Source organism: Mandrillus leucophaeus, unplaced genomic scaffold, assembly GCF_000951045.1.
Source record: "Mandrillus leucophaeus isolate KB7577 unplaced genomic scaffold, Mleu.le_1.0 Scaffold405, whole genome shotgun sequence".
NCBI lineage: Eukaryota > Metazoa > Chordata > Mammalia > Primates > Cercopithecidae > Mandrillus > Mandrillus leucophaeus.
Window position 1 is genome coordinate 770,412 of NW_012104310.1, and position 23,664 is coordinate 794,075.

General features: G+C 35.7%; 1 protein-coding gene across 1 annotated transcript in view; it reads right to left on the reverse strand.

Moving 5' to 3' along the window:
• TRDN (triadin) overlaps positions 1-23,664 on the reverse strand; it is a 419,992-nt gene that overhangs the window by 221,708 nt on the left and 174,620 nt on the right. The window contains exons 11-12 of the mRNA XM_011992160.1: positions 12,423-12,482; positions 11,481-11,540 (exon numbers count right to left, since the gene is read on the reverse strand). Coding sequence (XP_011847550.1) covers positions 11,481-11,540; positions 12,423-12,482 — 120 coding nt within the window. The remainder of the gene's footprint in view (positions 1-11,480; positions 11,541-12,422; positions 12,483-23,664) is intronic.

Sequence of the window (23,664 nt, forward strand, 5' to 3'; positions counted from 1 at the left end):
CCTTCTAGTGTTTTTTAGCATTAGCTACTTTGTCTGTTAGCATAAGCTACTTCAACATTTTTGACCTTATATTCCAAAATTAATATAGCTAACAGGATATGTGCAAGTGACTAACAGAATTACTTAATTGTTTATACTGCCATAAATTATTTTTTGAAAAATACTGTTTTAATTGCAGAGACAATTTATTACACGTGCTCCTCAAGCCTCCGTTAACTACTTACAACAAACAAACTTTCAAATAATAACCACAATTCTTATTTTCTGGTCTGTGTGAATCATTTTTCCCTATTTTTTGCGTTATAAATAATTATTAAACTTTCTTTCCTACCTTAGGCTTATTGTCTTTGGGGTTTTTCTACTGAGATGTCTCAAGATATTTCTTTGCCCTGAGGACAATTAATCATTATTCCACATGTGTAATAAATTTTAATTTTTTAGTGCCCTTGGTTTATGCAGACATCAATAAAACATTCTATGATAAGATTCACAGTGATGTATTTTGCTGGAATAGGCAGTCAGGAGAGATGGTGGAAATTCAGGTTATATTTAGTGAACATTTACTATGGCCTCACTTCCTGGAATAAACTCTTGACCACACCATTTTTATTTTTTTTTTAATAACTAACCTTCTAGAAGAGTTAGACAAGTGGCTAAATTTAAGACAATGATAACAATAATAATAATAACTTCACTTCAAAATTTAAATAATCTAGACATCAGTTTCATTTAGCCAGATATTTAATTTTGAAAAAAATAGAATCTTGTAAGTCTTGTCAAAAGTAATGTAATCCTTCTTCTTCCAGGATTACCTCCACAAATTCAAGAAAGGTACCCACTCTTCCTCTGTTTGAAAACTTCAAATGGCAGCGTTCACTGACTTAAAAGTTTCCCCATATAATCTTGAACATCCCACATTGTCTACTTCTAACTTCCACCATGGAGTCCTCATTCTTAGGGATAATAAAAAGTAAATCTACACCTAAATAGGAGAGTAGATCAAAGTTAGAAACATGGCTTTGATGTTCTCTGTTTCCTCATTTCCATATTACACATCCACACTTCTGAACTACTCTCTCCTGAATATAATCTGGTTTGTTTCAAAATATCTTTATTAAAATTAAAGACTATTATCCAAGTGTAATTCTAAAACTACAAAGTAGAGGGAAAGGATTTCAATCTTTACTAGACATAATATTTTCATGAATGAAACCTGCAATTTCATTTGCTTTTGCTGATCACACTACATTATTCTATGTTGGGTTGGTTTTCTAAAATACTTAAGTTTTCCCTCCATAGATGACACTAAAATTTCTCCCTTGTTATTCTCTAAATAAAAATAAAGAAATCATATCACCAATATTTTCACCATCTAGAAATGACTTCTTGAAGAGAATTCTTATATTTCTTTTTCAATGTTGTAGCTACTCCATTTCATCATTTTTTAAACCTAATCTAGGGAATCATCACCCAATCCAATTTCAGCTCAAATGTTTTGGACAAAGTTTATGTAATTTCTCTGCTGGAGGGATAGGACCCATGGCCTAAGATAAAACAATCAGATTATTTTTTCACCCTCACCAAAAAGGTTAGTTCAGGAATGGGCCTATGGAGACTGATACTACTCAAGTTTTTGTTTGAACTTTCAGGACACTCATCTATTCCACTCCTGCCCCCCGCCCCCCGACTCCCCACCCTGCTTTCCCAAGCCCCTAGCAGGACAGGAACAAGAGAAGATATAGGGCAGCACCTATGGCCAATTCACAGCTACATGGGCCAATCCCAAGGGACTAGAGTCCAAAAACAGAGAGAGAGAAATATCCTGATGATATCATGTGACCTCTGCATCAAGCTAAACTCAAAGCCAGTTTACTACAGAATAGTAGTTGGATAAACTAATAAATTCCTTCTTTTAGATGACGTGCCACTTGCAAGATCGAGTATCTTCAGTGATATACCACTGTTAAAAGTGTTTGTCTCTATCCGGATTAAAAATAAATATGATATGTGTCTTGGTCAAATACCTAATTATATAGGCCAGTGGTGTCCCTGTTCTAGATCTGTAATAGTCTCCCACCTACCATAAAAGTGAAATAATTTCTATACATATGCCTTGAGTTTTGTGTGAGCCCTTGCATTTACCCTATGATAGTGCTCATGGTATAATTTTTACTTATCTGTTTGCTGAAGTCCTTGGAGACAAGTTCTATGTCTATTACACTGATCTATGTCCAACATTAAGCAGATTTCCTTGCATATATTATGGGATTATTAAATATTTGTTGAGTGAATGAATGAAGGAAAGCATAATTTCTACAAGAGAAGTAAGAGTCAGACCTACAGGATCTTTTCTGCATTTTTTCCTCCATGTTTACCACTGTCTGCAATATCATCTCAAGGAAATTAGCAAAAAAAAAGAAAAAAAAAAGAAAAAGAGGATGGAAAAAAATAAGCCACTAAAGCAGTCTACCACCATTGTTTCCTAGAATTAGAAGACCACATGCTTTCAGGTCCCACAAGACAGTGAAGCTTAATTTGGTGACTTTCATACTGACTTCACTCTACTTACTGGTGACGATGGGCAAGTTATTTACCTATCCCAATGCTGGATTTCTCTTTCTATAAAAGGTGGATTATAATGGTTACCTTACAGAGTTCTTATGATTAAATGAGAAAACAGATTTAATAACTGTTCTCATGATTACTTTAAAATGCTCCTGATAAAATGAATCTATACCGGCAGAATTTGCTGTTGTTTCAAAAATACGCTTTTGGGATCTCTAGAGAGGCTGCAGTTAAGGGAGATACCACTTTAATGTTTTTAAAGCTTTACTTGCACTGAAAGGAAAATCCTGTAGACTTCTAGGATATGTAACAACAAAATTCGCCTGGATATTTCACATCTGCAATATTAAATACGTATCTCAAATCTCAAGGAAAACTCAGGCCACACTGTCACATTGTTGTTTAACAAATTGATCAAAATCTCTCCATATTTTTAAATTGAGATTAACAGATTAAAAATAACTTGGTTTAACTAACATTCCACTTCCTGTGCCACTCTGTGCCATTTTCCCAGGAAAATTTAATTTATGACATTTGCGAGAGACTACTGTGTAATTACATTATTTTATTTCTTTTTTTTTTCAGAAAACAATTTATCCTATTAATAAGTATAAACTGGAATTTAAAATAATTTATCTAATATGTGTGCAAGACCTGGTAAAAATATTGATATATCAATGCATACAGAGAAGAAATATGCGGTCTATTTACTGATATTTATTGATTCATCTTTATATATATTTCAATTCTCCCTGTTGAAAGAACTTAATAAAAGATAACACAAGGCTGGGTGCAGTGGCTTATGCCTGTAATCCCAGCACTTTGGGAAATGCAGGCAGGAAGATCACTTTAGTCCAGGAGTTTGACACTAGCCTGGAGTTTGACAATACCAATCAGACGCATTTGTTAAATCACAGTGAGACCTCACCTCTACAAAAATAAACAAAATTAACCAGGCATGGTGGCACGTGCCTGTGGTCCCAGCTACACAGGAGGCTCAGGTAGGAGTATCACTTGGGTCCAGGAGGTTGAGGCTGCAGTGAGATGATATTGCACTACTGCATTAAAGCCAGGGAGACAGAACGAGACCCTGTCTCAAAATATAATAATAATAATAACAATAATAATAATAATAACAACAATAATAAAATAGGCTGGGCGCAGTGGCTTATGCCTGTAACCTCAGCACGGATCATGAGTTCAGAAGATCAAGACCATCCTGGCTGACATGGTGAAACCCTGTCTCTACTAAAAATACAAAAAATTAGCCTAGTGTGGTGACATGTGCCTGTAGTCCCAGCTACTCGGGAGGCCGAGGCAGGAGAATTGCTTGAACCCGGGAGGCAGAGGTTGCAGTGTGCCGAGATCATGCCACTGCATTCCAGCCTGGTGATAGAGCAAGACTCCGTCTCAAAAAAATAAATATAATATAATACAATGTAATATAATATAACACAACTCTCAAGTTTAGGGGTGATCTTGTTTATGTCCTCAGGGAGGGTAACCCCACGTCCCCAAAGTAAACATTAAAAAGATGAAAAATAGTCATATATATACTAGTCCATTTTTTCCAGGCCTAAATATTTCTAATATGAACCTTCTCTCTTTCTGAGTTTTTATATTTATTTTTAAATCCCTTTTTAAACTAAAATGCCCTTACCTCATTTTTGCATTCAGCCCAAGCACACTTTTGTATTGTTCAAACCAAAAGTGAATACGTGAAAAGTTATCTCAGATATTCCCACAATAAGTCATGGTGGTAACTCCATTTTACCTTCTCTAAAACAGATTAGCTTCCATATGCCTAATCCAGAGCTAATATCAGAGGTAGTCAAAGATATCATAGTAAGTGACAAGTCAGAAGACTTTCCACTGTTGGAAAAACACTTACTCTCAAAGGTGTAAACAACTATTGTCTTACATAAGTTCCATGATTATAAAACACTTGAAAATATACTCTGTTTCCTTCAAAACCCTTCAAACATATCCAGTGTTTTCAACACAGTCAAGCTTCCATCATCGGAACTCAGATTTGCAACCTAACCTGTTGCAGAACAAAAAGCTAACTTGAATCTACTATTGCCTTGTAATTGTGAAGCCTCACTAAGTCAAGGCTGAGGATTACTGATTAAACCAGGTCTAATTTGTACTAGACTTCCCATTTTTTACTCATCTGAATGAACTTTTAAAAATTTTATCTGGAATATAAAATAATATAACTGTCCCAATATCGCTCAAAAGTCTGTGAATTATCTACATGTTATAACTTGATAGTAACTCCTGGATTACTATCAAATATCCTGAAAAAATTTATCTAGATTTCAGTGTCTAACAATACCAACCAGACACATTTGTTAAATCTCGCCCAAACACATGTTTGCAAAACCCCAGAGAAAAGATAACTTTCTAAAACCAAGTGCTTTTCAAATAAGGAGAAAGATGTGGGTGATCAGAAAAAAGAAACTATAATCGTCTCAATACACAAGTCTAGAAAATGGAAGGATGTTCATTTAAACTAAAACTTAACATGAATACATATGAAAGATACTACATATTATTTTGTACAATTATAAATGTACACATAAATATTTCAAATAGGTTTCTTTTAGTTACATGTAAATGTAGAAATTTAAGTGATCTGTAGTCTGCCATATATATTATTTTGAGCTAGAACAACTGTTACCAAAGATTCAAAAGTAAAATAGATGATATTCTAATGCCTGGTAGACAATAACATTTAATGATATATACAAAGCAATAAGCTTCTGTAAAGAACTCTTTGCAATTTCTCAATGACAAAAGTAGATTTTGTAGAGAGAAAGCAGATAGCCAAAGGTTTTAGTTTGTGCAGAATTTAATATTATTTGCCCCATACAGTAACTGAAAATATTCTATGGAAATAGATATGAATGTATCTCTCAAAACAGCACAAATTCTTTATGAGTTCTATACTAGACGAATCTTACCTGATCAATTCATCACCACAAAGATGTTTCAGTGTAAAGCTCTAATGGCATATTGTAAATGAATGATCCTTAAAGAGCTTTGCTAAAATACATTTCACAAACTTTCCTCAGTGAGCACAAAAGACATTTTGGATACATCTTTTTCTAAAATTGAGGCTTTTATCTCAGAATGTATTTATTATTGGAGTTTTAGTTTTATCACCAGAGCCATCTAATCATATATTGTATATCTTACAAATGCATGCCTCTCTTTTAAGGCAATCTGCATAGAATCCTAGTCATGATTTGAAAACATCAACTTTTAAAATATCAGAGCACCTGTGGTATTATCTCCAAAAATAAAAGAATATTTTTCACCACATACTCATCAAACTATGATTTCTCAATTATCTTTTTGATTTCTGTTTATATATTCTGTCCCTCTGAGCATCAATCTCCTACATTCTGTTTATGTACATTGGGCACTAGATTGAACTATTAAAGCAAACCTAGACAAAACACAAAAGACTTTACTCCTCATACAACCATAATCCTTCCCCCTTCCCCGCAAAATCCCCACTTCAGTCTCCATTTTTGCACCTCCCATTCCAACCTGGCTTTATCCTTTCACCCCACCGACTGCCCTTGTGTCTTCTGCCCTCGTAAAACAAACTGTAAGTGACATTCACAAAGTTGATAACTTTTTGCTTTTTGTAACATCTATTTCTGAAACATCTGTAATACCAAGCTCTTAACTTTTCCTTTCATTTCTCTGGCAATTCCTTTCAGCCTCTCTTGCTTTATTTTCCACTATTGAATTTGTACGTGTTGCACTTCCCCAGGTCTTGATCCTGGATTCTATTCCCTTTTTCTTTTGACACAACGTCTCTTTTTAATCTCATCTATTCCAAGAGCACTAACTATAATCTATAAAGATTGCTGTATTTAAAACTTCAACTCAATTTCTTCCATTACACTGTTAATAAAATCCAAACACCCATACATGTTCCTTCATATTCTGACTCCTAGTACAAACCACTCTCTCCTTCCCCGACACGTGGTGTATATATATATATATATACACATCACACAATGATACAGGAATCAATGGCTGAGTCCTTTCAATACATCAGATCTCAATTTAAATGTTGTCTCTCAGAGAGCCCTGCTCTAATAACCTTATCTATTTAAACAGCTTCCCACCCCAACGCATTATTTTCAATCATTGCCTTAAATTTATTTTCTCCACGGCCCTTACTCAGAGTTCAACTTATGGACATTTTGTCTTTATTCACCGTGTGCCTCACTTGTCAAACTGTAAGCTCCATTGGGGCAGATCTTGTCTGTTTATCCACTTCTGTGTATTCAGCACCTAGTACAAACTTGGCATATAGTAGGCATTTTTTAAAAATATTTCCTTCAAGATGCATGCATGAATGAATGAACAAATTCATTCTTTTCTAGTAGCTTATTTCAGAAAAGCTATGTGGCTTTTAATATCCTTCTTGTAATTTATAGTTCTATACATGTAATTCTTGAAAAAAAAATCCTATTGTAAAGTGTGATAATTAAATATGATTTTATACCATTATCAACAGTTATTTTGTCAAAATTATTTTCACAGTTAATAAGTTTATAAACATATAAGATAATGACAAATTTATCTCCGAAAAGTTTACAATTGTTACTATGAAAAGGCCAACCCAACAGCAATGGGTCGTCTTAGCTTTGGCCTGTTTCTCTTGTGTGTCTATATGTTTTGCCCAGGTTATAATTGTTTTGTTATGAGACAAGTCGACTTGTTAATTGTTCACATATTATAATCTAATCAAGTAGGTGAAACGTTATTTCTTCAAAAATACCACCTTGCGGTGGAAGAGAGAAAGAACATCCATGCTTCTTTTATCTACAATGAAGGTGAAGAGCAACATAAACTTCAGGTAAGTGTGACTTGTGAACACTTGGAATTTCCAAATTTGATCATGTTGCTTAGTTGTATCATCCTTTTCATCTTTTGGGGGAACTCCAAGATAGGTTTCATCACTATAAAGTGTAGGCCTTCAAAAATCATCTCTTGTTGTATGAATTGCATCATCTTGGACATTTCTGAAAAGATCATTTTTATAGATACTGTTGATAACCTCTTTCAACTTCCATTTCACCCCACTTCCACTTGGGAGACTTGGGATGCATCTTACAGACTCACTTGCAGCCAGAGTTCTAGAGACATATCAAGTTCCACCAGACTGAAAGCAGAAATGGTTTGGCAGAGCAGATGAATGATTTGGCAAATGAAGATGTTAGTAATTTGCTGAGGCCTGCCTCAACATTTCCAGGATCCAGTCTTCGTAGGTGTGAGGAGACAGTGCTAGTGAACAAAGCAGTCTGCTAACCTATTGATCTGCCCTGATGCTTCATCATCCAAATTTTGATTATTTGATTTCAATTCTTTTAGTCTTTCAATAACATTGGAGGTACTCAGTTCCCAGTATGAAATGTCTTCTAGTAGAACTAACTACAGTGTTTAGTGTTTCTAGCACTGAAGTCCTATGCAAACCTAGAGGTTTGTTTTTAAAGTCTTTATTTCTTTCGTTGATTTTTTTTTCATGGTATTTCTTTAAGTGAAAATATACCTTATAACGTTGCAAAAATATCAAGATGATTTTTTTTATATCAGGTTTTTAAGTGGCGGGTATTTATTTTTTATTTTTTACCATGGATGATTTCAAATGAATACTAAATAAAAGAGTGTTATAATTAACCCCAATGTGCCAATTTCTCAGTTTCAACCCTTATTAATTAATGGGCTGGCAATTTTATATCATATAAAGCCCACACATCCACATCTTCCCCAGAGATCACTGACAAAGTGTGATTTACCAGTGTCATACAGTAGAAGCCCATTTATCACTGAGCAGAGTGTAAGCCTTAGTTTTGTTGTGTCAGCGTAACAATAAAATATAAGGGGAATAAAATAAAATAGCATATAACTAAATGCATATATTTTATAATAGAAATAATATTAACATTAACATAAATATAATAAAATATCACAATAACACTCAAATATTAAATAAGCATGTAGGCATATCTTATGCCTTATAAATTTGCTACTATTTGGGGCCACAGTAGTGAGACCATATGCTCTGCCATATTCCTCTATTTTAGGAAGAAATGAAATATTTTCCCCAGCTCTTCAAGATTTCAGGTTATTCTCAATTTCATTATCTCTATAAAATTTTACTACTTTCATAATAAGCTTAAAACTTGCTGTTTGTAAACCAGATTGCTGTCACATGAAAATGTAAAGAATTATTAAACCCTAAAAAGAAACGAGTTAAAAACTAGCACTAACTGAAACTCAATCTCTCTGTCTCTCTTTCTCTGACACACACACACACACACACACACACACACACACGCACACACTATTTTGAGTATTTGGGGGTTAAGGGATTGTAAACAAATAAACTGTGCATATTTTTTATCAGGAAGTTGAACTGATTTGGAAAAAGCAATGGAATTTTGTGTAATCAAAAGTGAAAATGTTAAGCATACAAACAGAAAACTGGTTCCAAGTAGGACAAATTTGTTTTGCAACGCTAACTGAGTGGTCCTGCCCAGATGTGCTGAGCCATTACCCCAGTTTGGTCTCTGCTTCGGTGGCTGAGCACTGTCCTTGTAGGAAGTGATATTGGGATAATCAGTTCTCTTGCCAGTGGCTCACAACCTCACTTTGACATGACTGCTGGGCTGATAACACAGGTCTCCCAGTGGCAGGGGAGTATCAGATTTTCCCATGAACCATTGCACATAAACATGTTTCACCATTTCCCTCAAAAAGCTAAAACCAAGCCAAATACATACACACACACACACACACACGCATGAGCGCGCTCGCGCACACACACACACACAATCATTGAGTTTTGCCAAAAACATGTTTTCAGATTTTGCATTTGCATGCATATGAAGAATGCTTGAAAATTACACCTCAAAATTTTCTTCTGCAACTCTTTTAGTAAAATCGATAGCAAGGAAGAAGTATCTTGGTTTATCTTTAACCCTCAATCATGTAATTTTCACAGATCCACTGCTCTAAGCAAGCAGTTTCTCAGTATCCTCATAGAGTCGGAACTGTTTTTCCCTTCTTATGATAGAATATATATTTCATCAGAAAATAAGAAAGCTTTAAAAGAAAATGAGTGAATATTTAATAGAACAACAGACTACAAAAATACATCCTTAATAATGGAAACTTGGATGCAAAGGAATGGGCAATCGACTCTTGCACACACAGAATGTCTGGCTGATCCTTCCTGCTCATTTCATGAGCTGTTTAATCATACAATTCTTAACATTTTACATTTTTTTCTACCCCATTTATAGCATGATACCAGATATTTTTAGGCATTTCTATTTGCTGCTTGCTAATCATAATCTTTATAGAGTTGACATCCTATTCTCTTCTTTTTAGGGTTCTCACCACCATCATTTTTTCCACATACACTATTACTACCTAGAAAGGGAAAGATTTTCACTAAAATGCCATCTAACCCAGCCTGCCCTCCCCAGACGGTTCCCCACCCTGAAGTTTTCAATCTTCTTCGTTTAAGCTTACCTACCACCTCATTTTCTAGGGTACAATTTTCAGCTTACTATTACACAGGAAAGATCTGGAAATCTCATTTACTTTAAGTTCTTAATAGCTGAGAGGAATTAGGTTTTTACCCCATATACACAAGCCTTAGAAGATTTGCATTTTAATAGGGGACAGTTCCTTCATAAGTCAAAGGAATGGTAATGGTTCTAATGGTAGAATTTTAAGCATCACTGAGATCGGTGGAGGAAATCTTTGAGGTGAGAATGCTTATCACCAAACCATAATACTTGAGATGATTGTCTTTCCCATGTAAACTTAAGCCTAACCTGACTAGAAGCCAATATTCATGTTTGAACAAGAATAGAAACAGAACAAAATTTAAAGCAAAAATTGAAACTGTCAAATAGTTGAATAACCTTATTTCTTAATGGGGTGCATTATTCTCTCTCAGCTTCTTATCTTTGCAATGTGGTATTGTTATTACTATGTATTTCTTCTCAAGTTCATTGTATCTTGACCAATGTGGCCCTCACCTTGATTAAACTTTAATAGGTTTCTTTCTGACTTTCAGTGGCTCCTGATCTCCCTTTTCTTAGAACATTTACTTCAGAAAACTGGAAAACTTGTCATTGTAAACTCTTTCTCGGCTCTGTTGAGATATAAATCATTTTTTTTTTTTTTTTTGTAGGGGGATGAGGAGACAGGGTCTCCCTCTCTCATCCAGGCTGGAGTGCAGTAATGCAATTAGGGTGCTCACTACAGCCTCAACCTCCTGGTCTCAAGCAATGTTCCTGTCTTGGCCACTCGAGTAGCTGGGACATTTGCAAGCCACTTTCCAGTTTCGCAACCCATAAAGCCTTTCTCAAGGAACTGAGAGCCATCCCTCTGAAATGTAATCACCAAGAAAGATAGTGCCCCATCTCTCCGTTTCTGTGGAAGAGTAGGAGCCTAACTTCCTTGGACTCCTTGCTCCACGTTGTGAAACTGCTTCCTGTCATGGAGATATAAAAGTGAAAGTTTATGTTTTGAGGAAGAAAGGCTAATATGCAAAAACAGATGTCCTGCGATTCCCCATACCAACCATTACAAACACTCCTGCGATTTTGTTTTGTTTTGCTTTGTTTTGTTTGTTTGTTTTAGTGGAATTGAGTTCAGGCTCAGTTCCAGTCTCTCTCCTATTGCAATAACCTTGAATAAAGTCTTCTTTGCCTGTTTAACTTTCTCTAATTCAAGTTTTGCTTTGACCCCTTCGCTTTTTGGGTAGATACAAGTAACTGTATACACTTTGTGTATGTTGCATGAGGAGTCTTTCATGAAGCAAACATCCTGAATATAATCCATCTAAGGAAACAAAGAAAGTGCAATACCTTTTTTTTCCACATCAACGGCAGTTTCCTTCTCACTTTTCTTTTTGACATCTTTTTCTGCTGGTAAAATAAGAAAAGTATAAGCCTTTATCTGTTTAACTTGCATATATTATAGGCTATGCATGATTGCCAGGGAGGCATCTAATTTATCTTGTATAGAGGAATCCTAAATCAGCCATAAGTCATGTCAAATATGAATAAGGTAGCACTTTCGTAACACACTAGTGGCTTAGGTATAATTTCTCTTCAGGAAACGGATTTTTTTTTTTTTTTTGCTAAAGGCAAAAATTATTTAATAACAGTAAAAACATTAAATGGCATTATTAATTATGGTATTATTTAACAGCTTTCCTAATATATATTAAAAAGAATATGTCGAATGTTCTCTGAACTATGAGGTCACAGAACCATGTCAAAAGTTCTGAAATCTGTGAAGTTCACTTAGGACATCAGATGAATTATTTGGAAAAAAACAATTTTAAAAAACATATATGTACACACACACACACATATATATATGTATGTTTGTGTGTGTAAAACAAACCAATCAAGTATTCAAATATTTTCTGCCCTCTACATAAAATGACTTGATCTTTTGGTGGGCTTTTAAAATTAAACTGAATTATTTAAATAGTAACTGTCATATTCACATATATAGTTAAGTAAAGTAGTGAATTAGAGAGAATTAAGCAACTGTTCTTAAGAAAGAAAAAAATAATCACAGTAGTAATTTTCAAAAAGTGTTTAGGCTTGAATTCCTTTTTTAAAAATTGACAATTTTAATTTTATTTGGAATATTTAGACATCTTAAGAGTGTTCATTAATAACAATGACACTGTATTTATTAAGGGAATTTCTTTCCTAGAGAATAATAGATTTACCGGTAGTATTAAGCATGGACACTAATTGATTTATGTGGTACACGGTTTTTAAATTTCTTACCTTTCTTTTTTGTTTCAGGAGTAACTTTCTTCTCAGCCTTCTTCTTTTCCCCTTCTTTTTCTAGAGAAGAAATTTAAAATATTTGCTTTAGGGAAATTTAGTATGAAAGCAAAACCAAGGTTGAAATGAAGGATTTTTGTTAAGTCAGTTCTGCTTCCAGCTAGCTTTTTTACTGAGCAAGTAGTTTAATCCCACTAAGCCTTGTTTTCCTCATTTATCAAATAATAGTACCTCCCTCAAAGTTAATGTTTACAAAACACTCTGTAAAGTGCCTGGCTCACAGAAAATGCTTAACATTGTAGACTGCTAATACTGTTTAAAAATAATGAACAAGATAGTTTGAACTTTCTGAACCAGACAATTGTTTATCTAGTGCTTAAAAGTATTGATATATAAAATTAAAATATATTTCTTGGAAAATAAGCTACAGATAAACTAAAAGAATTAATTTTTGTTTTCTTTAAATACATTCAATTTCATTAGAAATAATATATTAGGCCATTAAAAAGATATCTATTTTGATGTAGCTGTGTTTCATATCTGGCTCTTGTCAACAGGCATTTAAGCCTGATGACAAGCATTTGGCAGTGTGGTGAAGACATATCTTCCACTGTCCTTTCTGAGTGGTTGTATCAACAAGGTTGTTCAATCTTTGCACCCAGATGTTGCAGTAAGTCTGGATGCCACATCAAACTGTTTGTGGTACTTCTAAACTTCGTGGAAGAACCCTGTTTCATAAATCTGAGACCGTCTTGGTCTGAGGGGGCAAAGACAGAAAATTCATGTGCTGCCCAGGCATAGCAACGTAGCAGATGGACATCCCTGGACACTTTTCTGGTAAGCATAGTCATTTCAAATAACAAAGTTCTGTACTAATACATAGTTGTTTAAATTGAATGTTCAGTGGTTTTAGATTTGAGGCAATAATAGCTGTTGCTAATGTTGTAAATGTACTGATTTTTATCTTCAATTAGTGCTATTTATCGTATATTTGAAATGCCTTTCTCTTTGTCAGCTGTCTCTCTTCTCAGGTACAGGTATATTCAAAGACTTCTATTACCCAGAACTATTATAAGATCATTATTATGCTAAAGAAATTCAATATATAGTTCTACAATGAATCCTTAAATTGTGTCTACTAGTGACTGCATCTTATTAAATATAGGAATTCTCTTAGGTATAGAGCTTTTTTACCTACAAGATCAAAGACAACACTTTCTTTCAATGTTAGACATACAATTTATAAAGAACCACTTTCATGACTTCTAGATATAATCTAATGTCGCAGGGAAAAATGTATTCACACTTTGTCTAAACGTATCTACAGCATACTATTACAGCTCATCCAATCAGAAGTAGAAAGTCAAGAAGTCAAATTTTGATAGTTCCACAGATAGAAATAAACCAGTTGATTTCCACTTTTCCTGTTCCTAAAGATTTATGCATATTAAATATGCAGATCATATTTAAAATTCTGAATAAAGATACTTTCAAGTATCACTACTTTCAGCTTCTCTGGGAGAAATTTTATGTAGCAGTGAATTTTACATCTTCTCTAAATAAATGTATATGCCAGACAATTGAATAGGCATTTGCTAAGCATCACCTCTGATGTCATGTATCAGAAAAGGGGTTAATTAAAATACAAATGACATGTAAACATTTCTAAGTTCATGCTAAACACCAATGCCATAATCACCATAAGATCAGAACTCAGCATCCAAGTCTCCAAATTCCATAAGGTTAATGAATAAATATTTCATTAAAAAGTTTGTGCCAATTAGTCAGTCTTACACTGAACTTCACAAATAAAGTAGATATTTGAACCCAGAATATAGAAGGCATTCATTTCTTTTTCTATTTGTTGCTCTTGTGCAACAATTTCTACCCTTCAAATTAATATAGCTGGGATTTTATTGTGGTGATATAATATTCTTGTCTTAGTCCAAATTGAATTAATGCTCCCATTATACACTCTGCTTGTGATTACAGTCATACACTGTGAGAGTCGTGAATAAGAGCAGAAGTCCACAAAAAGCAGATACAAATAATGTCCTTTAATAACATTTTTATGAATTAGACCTTTAAGCTGTCCTTATGAGACTTACTTTATTCATGGTGAATTTCATTTAAAATGTCAACTTCTGAAGATTCTACATTTCTTCAAGCACTATAGTCTCTGTTCCATAGGTGATTTGGCAGTAATGGAATTAAATTTTTCATTTATAAAAACTTAACAATTTACTTATATCCTACTTGGATATAAAAATAACCCATGTTTCCTTTATGAAAACTTCCCTGCCCCTGACTTTTTCTTCCTCAACAGCCAACAGTACTCTTCCCTTTCTGTTTATCTGACTTTGAACACACATAACAAGTTCCCTCTTCCATCTCTTTCTTATTGGTTTGCCGTTTTGTTTGTAACAGCTAGAGAAGAATTAGAGCATTTAAGCCCATTGATGTTCAGAAGGTTAAAAATTAAATATATCTATAGGATATGAAAGTATCAGAATATTACCTTTCCCTGACAAAAGTATAATAAGCCCTGAAACGATGGCTGTATTCTGGCAGGGATTACAAGAGAGTGTGGTTGGGAGAGAAATCTTCCCTACAATGAGAAGCTCTGAGTCACAAATATGTTATTAGCTTCTGCATAAATTAACATCAGATGAAAGAAAAATTAGACGACTTACTTCTTACTTTCTAAGCCCTCACAATGGGCTTTTCTTTTGCTTTTAAATGTTTTTATGCCATCTCAAAGCCAGACAATAACACAATACTTAATTACAATTGCAAAACTTTCTAAGATGCTGGTTTCACGAGGAAACAAATGCAAAATGTTTTATTTTTGTCTTATGTCTTGTTTCTCCCCTCTTTGCCCTTCTAGTGTAGAGATTATCCTAATTCTGTGTGTCAGATGCGTGCTTTTATTCTAACACTCTGGCCAGAATTGATGTATTCCTGGTTCCAGTTAAGTAAATAAGAACTTGTTTCTTTAAGAACAACACATTCCAACATATCTCATCACTGTCACCTTGTTTTCTTAGAGTGGTAGAGATTGGCCTGGAACCCAGCTCACAATATGACCGTGGAAAATTTTACATAAGCTTAAGATAAGTTCAATTACACGAGTGATTATTAGAGTTGTCCCATTGTTATCTACAGAGGGGTGTGGAGCACGACAGAAAGCACAGGTGCTGGCATTGATGACAATGGTCTGAATTCTGTCCATGACTCTTCCTAGTTGTGTGACCTTGAAAAATGTGCTATAGCACACCGAATTTCATTTTCCTCATTTGAAAAGTGGAGCTAATAAAATCTACCTTGCTTACTTGTGAGAAATGCAGATAACTGGGCTAAAATGCCTGAAACAGAGTAGATGTAGAAAAATAATGATAATAATGACAAGTTCTACTAGATTTTACAAATAATAAAAATCTGACCACATATAATCTTTTTAGGTAATTGTTTTAGGTGTGACATTTACTGATCTTTTTGAGTAAATACAACTTTATTCTTATTTTTCTATATCCAGGGATGGTATGTCTAGAATATTTTTTATTGATAAATTAAAGGGAAAAAATACCCATAAGCAAGACAGAAACATGTTATGAAGGGTACTGTACTGCAATGAGGTGGATTCAAGTCTCTATTTTGCTGTAATTAGTAGTCATTACCTTATGCAACTATAGACGAATGCTGTATCTTCTGTCTTCAACCATAAAAGTCAGAGAAATGAGTAGAATACGTTTGAGTCCCCTTTCACCTGTTTACTCCTTATTTACCAAGTGAAATATGCATAATTTTGCATTTATTTTCTAATTTTTCTGGGAATAGATAACCTAAAAAGAGTTGCAAATATCTGTGGTGTGTTGTCTGGTTTTGATATGGCTTAAAATTGTTTAAAGCAAGAGAAAAGTCCATTTTAGAGGCTTAAAATGAATACATATGTATATGCTATATACATATATACATACACATATTTTATATATATAAATTTTTTGGACAGGTGATGATAAAGATTAGAAAAAAAAGAGAACTTGGTTTTGAGAATTAAAACCTGAGAGCATAGGAGGTGGCTTGGTTTTTTTAAAGGTGGATCGGGGTAAACCTTTCTAAATGGGCAATTGGAAAGATTATTGAAAACAAGTGGAAGAGCTTTGGGCTATTAGCGGAAGACTTTTCAGCAGAGGAAAAATGTCTGCAGAGACCCTGAAATCAGAGCAGGCTAGATAAATTCAAAGAAGAGCCAGTGAGGCCAGAGTTGAGGACTCAGTAGGGGAGTGCCGAGTGCTTCAGCCGAGATGTAGTGGGGCAGATCTCCTAGAATCTTGTTACCAGTATGAATTTTCCGTTTCCCTGTGAGTAACATAGGAAGCCACTGAGAGGTTTAAGCAGAGAAGTTACACAATTCTGAGTGAAGGTTTAAGAAAAACTTTGGCTGTTGCTAGGTGGTGTCAAGTGTCTCGTTGGATTTTGTGATCAAATTAAAAGGGAGAAGACTTAGGGAAAAAAATACTTCAGAACAAATATTCTTCATTTTTTTTTTCCAAAAATTTCCTTGGAATTTTATTTGGGACTCTGGAAGGCATGCAACTTTATAGAAACATGGTAAGAATACCTCCCTTCACATTGTAATTAGGTTGCTATAACAGAAAAGCTTTTTAAATTAAGGACTTCACTTGAGTGATGTGGCATAACTAAGCTGGTCTTTCAGGCTCTGAATCCATTTTTTTTTTTTTTTTGCCTTGACTTTTCTTTAGTCATAGCTGAATTATTCTCAGAAGTCTGCTCTTCTCATTATTAACTATTAACAACAAACAACTAACAAGTAGCAATTCTACAGCACTTTCCAGCTACTACCCGAGACCGTTAGTCTTACAATTTATTCACATAAATCAACAAATGCTTATCTAGTCTTATGCCAAAACCCTTTGCTAGTGTTTGGAGTTTTAAAAACCTCCTTCCAGTAATACTAGGTGTGAGAGCAGTAAGAAAGTTCATAATTACAATAAGGACTTTGAGAAACAGTGGACGTGAAGCATGTGGGAATCAAGAGAGACATGCAACTCCTCACAGCTGAGTGGAGTGGAAAGCTACTCCTGGGGATGTAACCTCAGACTGAGTCTAAAAGGGCCTGTGGGGCCTGGCGTGAACTGTGGATAGCAGGAGTTATTATAAATGCCAGAAAAGAACTGAGGTACAGTCATAGCTCATGTATTGCAGATACAGTTGAGAACTCAGTGATACTATATCATTCATGAAGTAAATGTTGTAAAGGACTCTAGGTCTTATCTGTTTGAATTCAAACTTCCTCAAGATACCATACTACAGGCAGTGACCCAAGATTGTGGCCACTGCACTCTAGTCTGGGCCACAGAGTGAGATCAGTTTAAAAAAAAAAAAAAAAAAAAAAGGCCGTTGTGAATGTTAGCTCCAGATCAACTGCAAGAACAAACCAGCAATCCTAAGAGGACCCACAGACCCTCTGAAGGAAGCAGACTGCTTCTGCAGGCCCTGGGAGACACCTCAAATACCAGTAGTGCCTCAAATGTGGAAGGGGGAAAGGGAGACCCTCCTCTCCCAAACATACACCCCCACTGTAGAAACTGATGGGCTGTTTGTGGGAGAAGTTTCCGACTTCATCTGGAGCTGAGTCAATTTAGAGACTTGAGCAAAATACAGGGGCAGAAGAAGCAGCAGAAAGACCCTAGGAGTTCATTGGGTCCCCTAGCAGACCATTGCTCCCTGGTACCACATGGATTCCTCAGGAGGGTGGCCAGAGGAGCAGGGGGTAAAACCACAGGGAGGAGAAAATCTCTAGCTGAACTTCGTAACAATTTGAATGGAGTGGGAAGCCTCCTGGCCAGAACTCAGGGGAGGCTACAAATCTGGTGTGCAGACCCCACAGGTGGAGGGAGAACCAAGCCCTTTTCTTTTGCAGCTGGGAGACGGGCAGCCTGAGGCAAGTTTTCAAGCCCATCTCGCCCTCCACCTGGAAACAGACTTGGGCTATTGGCAGGGGACACGGTGGGAGTGAGACCAGCCCTTTGGTTAGCTTGGGAACTGGGTCACGCCTGCGACTGCCGGCTTTTCCCAACTTCCCTGTCAATCTGCATGACTCAGCAGAGGCAGCCATAATACTCCTACATACACAACTCCAGTGACCTGGGAATCTCACCCCCATCCCCCACAGCAGCTGCAGCAAGCCCACTCAAGGAGAGTCTGAGCCCAGACATGCCTAGCCCTGCCCCCACTTGATGGTTCTTCCCTACCCACCCAAGTAGCAGAAGACAAAGGGCATATTGTCTTGGGAGTTCTAGGACCCCACCCACTACTGGTCTCTCTCCATAAAACTGCAGCTGATGCTCTGTGGAAACGGCCACCTCCCAGCAGGAGGCCAACCAGCACAAAAATAGAGCATTAAACCACAAAAGCTAAGAACTCTCACAGAGTCCATTGCACTCCCCTGCCACCTCCACCAGAACAGGCACTGGTATAGATGGTTCACATAACAGGATTCTGTGCAGACAACCCCAGTATCAGCCCAGAGCCGGGTAGACTCACTGGGTGGCTAAACCCAGAAGACAGACAACAAACACTGTAGTTCAGCTCACAGGAAGCCACACCCATAGGAAAAGGGGGAGAGTACTACATCAAGAGAACACCACATGGGACAAAAGAATCTGAACAACGGCCTTCAGCCCTAGACCTTCACTCTGACAGAGCCTACCCAAATGAGAAGGAACCAGAAAACCAACCCTGGTAATATGACAAAACAAGGCTTCTCAACACCCCCCAAAAATCACACTAGTTCACCAGCAAAGGATCCAAACCAAGAAGAAATCCCTGATTTACCTGAAAAAGAATTCAGGAGGTTAGTTATTAAGCTAATCAGGGAGGCACTAGAGGAAGGCAAAGCCCAGTGCAAGGAAATTCAACAAACGATACAGGAAGTGAAGGGAGAAATATTCAAGGAAATAGATCACTTTAAAAAAATTCAACAATTCAGGAAACTTTGGACACACTTTTAGAAATGTGAAATGCTCTGGAACGTCTCAGCAACAGAACTGAACAATTAAATAAAGAAATTCAGAGCTCTAAAACAAGGTCTTAGAATTAACCCAATCCAACAAAGACAAAGAACAGTGAATAAGAAAATATGAACAAAGCCTCCAAGAAGTCTGGGATTATGTAAAGTGACCAAACTTAAGAATAATCAGTTTTCCTGAGGAATAAGAGAATTCTGAAATCTTGTAAAACATATTTGGGGGAATAATCAAGGAAAACTACCCCAGCCTTGCTAGAGACCTAGACATCCAAATACAAGAAGCACAAAGAACTGGGAAATTCATTGCAAAAAGATCATTACCTAGGCACATTGTCATCAGGTTATCAGAAGTTAAGATGAAGGAAACAATATTAAGAGCCATGAGACAGAAGCACCAGCTAACCTCTGAAGAAAAACCTATCAGATTTACAACAGATCTCTGAGCAGAAACCCTACAAGCCAGAAGGGATTGGGGCCCTATCTTCAGCCTCCTCAAACAAAACAATCATCAGCAAGAATTTTGTATCCAGTGAAACTAAGCATCATATATGAAGGAAAGATACAGTCTTTTTCAGACAAACAAATACTGAGAGAATTTGTGAATACCAAGCCACCACTACAAGAAGTGCTAAAAGGAGCTCTAAATCTTCAAACAAATCCTGGGAACACATCAAAATAGAACCTCTTTAAAGCATAAATCACATAGGCCCTATAAGACAAAATAGAAGTTAAAAAGCAAAAACAAAAACAAAAACAAAACAAAGTACACAGGCAACGAAGAGCACAGTGAATGCAATGGGGCCTCACAGTTCAATACTAACATTGAATGTAAATGGCCTAAATGCTCCACTTAAAAGATACAGAACCACAGAATGGATAAGAAATCACCAACCAACTGTCTGCTGCCTTCAGGAGACTCACCTAAGACTAAAGGACTCACATAAACTTTAAGGAAAAGGCATTTCATGCAAATGGACACCAAAAGCAAGCAGAGGTAGCTATTCTTATATCAGACAAGACAAACCTTAAATCAACAGCAGTAAAAAGAGACAAAGAAGGAGATTATATAATGGTAAAAGGTCTTGTCCAACAGGAAAATATTGCAATCCTAAATATATATGCATCTAATACTGGAGCTCCCAAAGTTGTAAAACAATTACTAACATACCTAAGAAATTAGATACACAGCAACACAAAAATAGTGGGGGACTATAATACTCCACTGACAGCACTAAACTGGTCATCAAGACAGAAAGTCAACAAAGAAACAATGTATTTAAACTATATCTTGGAACAAACAGACTTAACAGATATATACAGAACATTTCAACCAACAACCACAGAATACACATAATATTCAATAGCACGTGAAACTTTCACCAGGATAGATCATATAGTAGGCCATAAAATGAGCCCCAATACATTTAAGAAAATTGAAATTACATCAAGCACTCTCTCAGATCACAGTGGAATAAAACTGGATATCAACTCCAACAGGAATCTTCAAAACCATGCAAATACATGGAAATTAAATAACCTGCTCCCAAATGAGCACTGGGTCAAAAACAAAATCAAGAAGGAAATTTAAAAAGTATTTGAACTGAATGACAATAATAACCAACCTACCAAAACCACTGGGATACAGCAAAGGCAGTGCTAAGAGGAAAGTTCATAGCCCTAAATGCCTACATCAAAAAGACTAAAAAAGCAAAAACTGACTTCTAAGGTCACACCTCACAGAGCTAGAGAAACAAGAACAAACCAAACTAAACTCCGCAGAAGAAAGAAATAACTAAAATCAGAGCAGAACTGAATAAAATTGAAACAACAACAAAACAAAATATAAAAGATAAAAGAAACAAAAAGCTGGTACTTTGAAAAGGTAAATAAAATTGATAGACCATTAGCAAGATTAACCAAGAAGAGAAGACAGAAAATACAAATAACTTCACTAAGAAATGAAACAGGAGACATTACAATTGACACTGCTGAAATGAAAAAGATCACTCAAGGCTATTATGAACACCTTTACCCATATAAACTAAAAACCTAGAAGAGATGGATAAATTCCTGGAAAAATACATCCCTCCTAGTTTAAATCAGGAAGAACTGGATACCCTGAGCAGACCAGTAACAAGCAGCAAGACTGAAATGGTAATTTAAAAATTACCAACAAAAAAAGTTCAGGACCAGATGGATTCACAGAATTCTAGCAGACATTCCAAGAAGAATTGGTGCCAATACTTTTGACACTATTCCACAAGATAGAGAAATATGGAATTCTCCCCAATTCATTTTAGGAAGCCAGTATTACCTGAATACCAAAACCAGGAAAGGACATAACCAAAAACGAAAACTACAGACCAATATCCTTGATGAACATAGATGTTAAAATCCTTAACAAAATACTAGCTAACCAAATCCAACAACATATCAAAAAGACAATTCACCACGATCAAGTGGGTTTCATACCAGGAATGAAGGTATGGTTTAACATACACAAGTCAATAAATTCAATACACCACATAAACAGAATTAAAAACAAAAATCATATGATCATCTCAATTGATGCAGAAAAAGCATTAGACAAAATCCAGCATCACTTTGTGATTGAAACTCTCAGCAAAATCAGCATATGAGGGACATACCTTAATATAATAAAAGCTTTCCATGAAAAACCCACAGCCAACATATATTGAATGGGTAAAAGTTGTAAGCATTCCTCTGAGAGCTGGAACAAGACAAGGATGTCCACTCTCACCACTTATCTTCAACATAGTACTAGAAGTCCTAGCCAGAGCAATTAGACAAGAGAAAGAAAGAAAGGGCATTCAAATAGGTAAAGAGGAAGTCAAACTGTCACAATTTGCTGACAATATGATCATTTACCTTGAAAAACCTAAAGACTCCTCCAGAAAGCTCCTAGAACTGATAAAAGAATTCAGCAAAGTTTCCAGATACAAGATTAATGTACACAAATCAACAGTTCTTCTATACATCAACAGCAACCAAGCCAACCAAGCAGAAATTAAATCAAGAACTCAATTCCTTTTACAATAGCTGCAAAAAAACATAAAATAGTTAGGAATGTGCCTAAACAAGGAGTCAAAAGACCTATACAAGGAAAACTACAAAACACTGCTGAAAGCAATCATAGACAACACAAACAAATGGAAACACATCCCATACTCATGGATGGGTATAATCAATATTGGGAAAATGACCATACTGCCAAAAGCAATCTGCAAATTCAATGCAATCCCCATCAAAATACCACCATAATTCTTCACAGAGTTAGAAAAAACAATTCTAAAATTCATATGGAACCATAAAAGAGCCCATATAGCCAAAGCAAGACTAAGCAAAAAGAAGAAATCTGGAGCCATCACACTACCTGATTTCGAACTATACTATGAGGCCATGGTCACTAAAACAGCATGGTACTGTTATAAAAATAGGCACATAGATTAATGGAGCAAAATAGAGAACCCAGAAATAAACCCAAATACTTACAGCCAACCGATCTTCAACAAAGCAAACAAAAACATAAAGTGGGGAAAGGACACCCTTTTCAACAAATGATGCTGGGATAATTGGCTAGCCACATGCAGGAGAATGAAACTGGATCCTCATCTCTCACCTTATACAGAAATCAACTCAAGATGGATAAAGGACTTAAACCTAAGACCTGAAACTATAAAAATTCTAGAAGAAAACATTGAAAAAACCCTTCTAGACAGTGACTTAGGCAAGGTTTTCAGGACCATTAACCCAAAAGTAAATGCAATAAAAACAAAGATAAATAGCTGGGACCTAATTAAACTAAAGAGCTTTTGCACAGCAAAAGGAATAACTGGCAGAATAAACAGACAACCCACAGAGTCGGGAAAAATCTTCACAATCGATTCATCTGACAAAGGACTAATATCCAGAATCTACAAGAAACTCAAACAAGACAGTAAGAAAAAAAAAAACAAAAACAAAAACAAAAACAAAAAACAGACAATCTCATCAAAAAGTGGACTATGGACAAGAATAGACAATTCTCAAAAGAAGATATATAAATGGCCAACAAAAATATGAAAAAATGCTCAGCATCACTAATGATCAAGGAAATGCAAATCAAAACCACAATGCGATACCACCTTCCCCCCTCAAGAATGGCCATAATAAAAAACAAAAATCAAAAAA